At 66.7% G+C, this 2,056-nt stretch overlaps 1 protein-coding gene across 1 annotated transcript; it reads right to left on the reverse strand.

Annotated features, from left to right (window-relative positions):
- Nucleotides 1-77: 77 nt before the first annotated feature.
- On the reverse strand, nucleotides 78-1,978 carry LOC105820017 (carbonyl reductase [NADPH] 2). The gene is made up of 8 exons (XM_012656394.1): nucleotides 1,875-1,978; nucleotides 1,279-1,376; nucleotides 1,019-1,173; nucleotides 893-935; nucleotides 712-811; nucleotides 541-605; nucleotides 253-370; nucleotides 78-181 (listed from the first exon to the last, which is right to left on the reverse strand). The coding sequence occupies exons 1-8, from the start codon at nucleotides 1,924-1,926 to the stop codon at nucleotides 78-80; spliced, it is 735 nt and encodes a 244-aa protein (XP_012511848.1). The 5' UTR covers nucleotides 1,927-1,978.
- Between the last annotated feature and the right edge of the window lie 78 nt (nucleotides 1,979-2,056).

The following is a 2,056-nucleotide window of genomic DNA, read 5'->3' on the forward strand; positions in this document are numbered from 1 at the left end:
CCGGGGCGTTGGCAGCCCGGGGACGGGCCGTGGGGCGTGAGGGCGGGGCCGGGGCGAGGGGCCAAGCTCGTCCCGCGCTAGGAGGCCAGGTATCCGGCGTCCACGAAGATGCCGGAGCCGCTGGTGGAGGCGCTGCGGTCGCTGAGCAGGAACAGGATGCTGTTGACCACGTCGTCCACCTCTGCGGGGGCGGCAGGCGGGTCAAGGCGGCTCGGCTGGCCCCGGGCACGCGGCTCACCCGCTGCCCCTGACCTGCAAACTTCCTGAGCGGGTGGCGCTCCTTCAGCTTCCGGGAGACCTCGGGGTCGGACCAGACGTCCCGGGCCATGGCCGTCAGCACCACCGTGGGGTTCACGGAGTTCACCCGGATCTGGGGCCAGGCGGGAGGTATGGCCTCAGCCTGCGCACCAGGCCCTGACTGCTCTGCCCAGAGCCTGTGTTGTCCCCATGTCCCATTCTCACCCCAACCGCCAGCCCTGCCCCCAGCACCCTGTTGTACCTCCCTAGGCCTCGTCCTCAGCCACCAACTCCCAAGCCCACCTTGTGTGGCCCCAGCTCCATGGCCATGGTTTTGGTCAGCACGGTCATTGCACCCTTGGTGGAGCCTGCGGGGGCGGGGCGGCGCAGCACTGAGGACCCCTTAGAGATGGAGCCCTGCTCCCAGGGGCTCCCCAGGGAATAGGGGTGTGCAGGCTGGGCAGAGGAACTCACTATAGGTGACCAGGTTAGGGAAGGTGACGTGGGCCGCTATGCTGGAGACGTTGACGATGGAGCCAGGTGCTCTGCGGTTGATCATGCCCCGGACTACAATCTGAAAGCAAGAGCGAAGGCAGCTGGCCCCACCCACGGCCACCCGCCCACCATGCTAGCCCTCGCCCTCCCGCTGGCTCACCTGGGACACCTGGAGCACAGAACGCAGATTCACGTTGAAGGACCTGGCAGTAGGGACACAGACCATGGCAACTTCCACTGCCTGTCCCCAGCACCCCTGCCCTAGCCGACTATTCTCCCTCCCCACCTGTCAAAGGCCTCCTTGGTGACTTCCAGGAAGGGCTGGCTCAGTGCCACGGCTGCGTTGTTCACCAGCAGGTCCACACTGCCCACGCTGCCCAGCGCCTGCTCCGTGGCTTCCCAGTTGCCCAGGTCCACGCACACGGGCTCTATCCCGGGGCACTATGGAGACATTGGGCAGTGCCCTGAGGAGTGGTCCCGGCAGGCTCGTGAGGCATTCCTGCAGGGATGGGGGCAGACCAGCCATGATGGGGCTGCGCAGCTCACCTCCTGGGAGAGGCTGACCAGGTCGTCACTGGTGCGGCTCACGGCCACCACTCTGGCTCCTGAGGCATGCAAGGCCTTCGCGGTGTCCCGCCCGATCCCTGCATGGGGGAGACTCGGTGGGTAGGGGGCCCAGCGTGTCTGCTCAAGGCTGGGGTCAGGGGACAGACGGGAGTGGGGCCTGCAGCCACTGCTGCCCAGGGACAAGCAGGGAGAGAGGGCAGTGGCCCAGGAGTAGGTGGGGGCCTGGGTCGGGGGCCCCACTGACCAGCATCAGGCCAAGGGGGGGCCCTAGAGGGCAAGTCTGAGGGAAGAGGCCTTGGCTGGACCCCTGTCTGTCCAGTCTGGGTCTGGGGGTCTCCCCAGGGCAAGCAGATCTTGTGTTGACCAGGGAGGGGCTGGCGTCCTATCCCAGTGGGGCTCCAGCAGGTGGTGGGGAGCAGCTCAGGCCAGGTTCAGGGGCTGAGGGGGCATCAGTCGCTTGTGGGGCCTGCCTGTGACAGGCCGGCGGGGACTCACAGGCCCTGCATGGGCCTCTGTGAGGGTCCAAGTCTTGCCCAGGCAGCCTCTCCTGCACCCCTGACCCTGCTCAAACCTACCTTTCCCTGCCCCTGTCACCAGGGCCCGCAGGCCGCTGAAATTCAGCTGCATGGTGCTGACTGCCAGCCTCGTCCCACCTTGCGAGGACGAGGTCGATGTGGAGGTTTTATATGCCCAGGTGGGTGGGCGGGGCGGGGCAGGGCAGAACCCCATCCCGGAAGAGAAATATAAACTAACTTGT

This window comes from Propithecus coquereli, unplaced genomic scaffold (assembly GCF_000956105.1).
Source record: "Propithecus coquereli isolate 6110/MARCELLA unplaced genomic scaffold, Pcoq_1.0 Scaffold501, whole genome shotgun sequence".
In the NCBI taxonomy this organism is placed as follows: domain Eukaryota; kingdom Metazoa; phylum Chordata; class Mammalia; order Primates; family Indriidae; genus Propithecus; species Propithecus coquereli.

Bases quoted from the DNA above. Each gene is read 5' to 3' on its own strand.
- LOC105820017 (XM_012656394.1), bottom strand. From the start codon at position 1,926: ATGCAGCTGAATTTCAGCGGCCTGCGGGCCCTGGTGACAGGGGCAGGG. The intron at 812-892 runs GTGAGCCAGCGG...TCTTGCTTTCAG, and splicing joins CTGTGCTCCAGGTGTCCCAG to ATTGTAGTCCGGGGCATGAT. The intron at 182-252 runs GTCAGGGGCAGC...CCGCCCCCGCAG, and splicing joins CCCGCTCAGGAAGTTTGCAG to AGGTGGACGACGTGGTCAAC.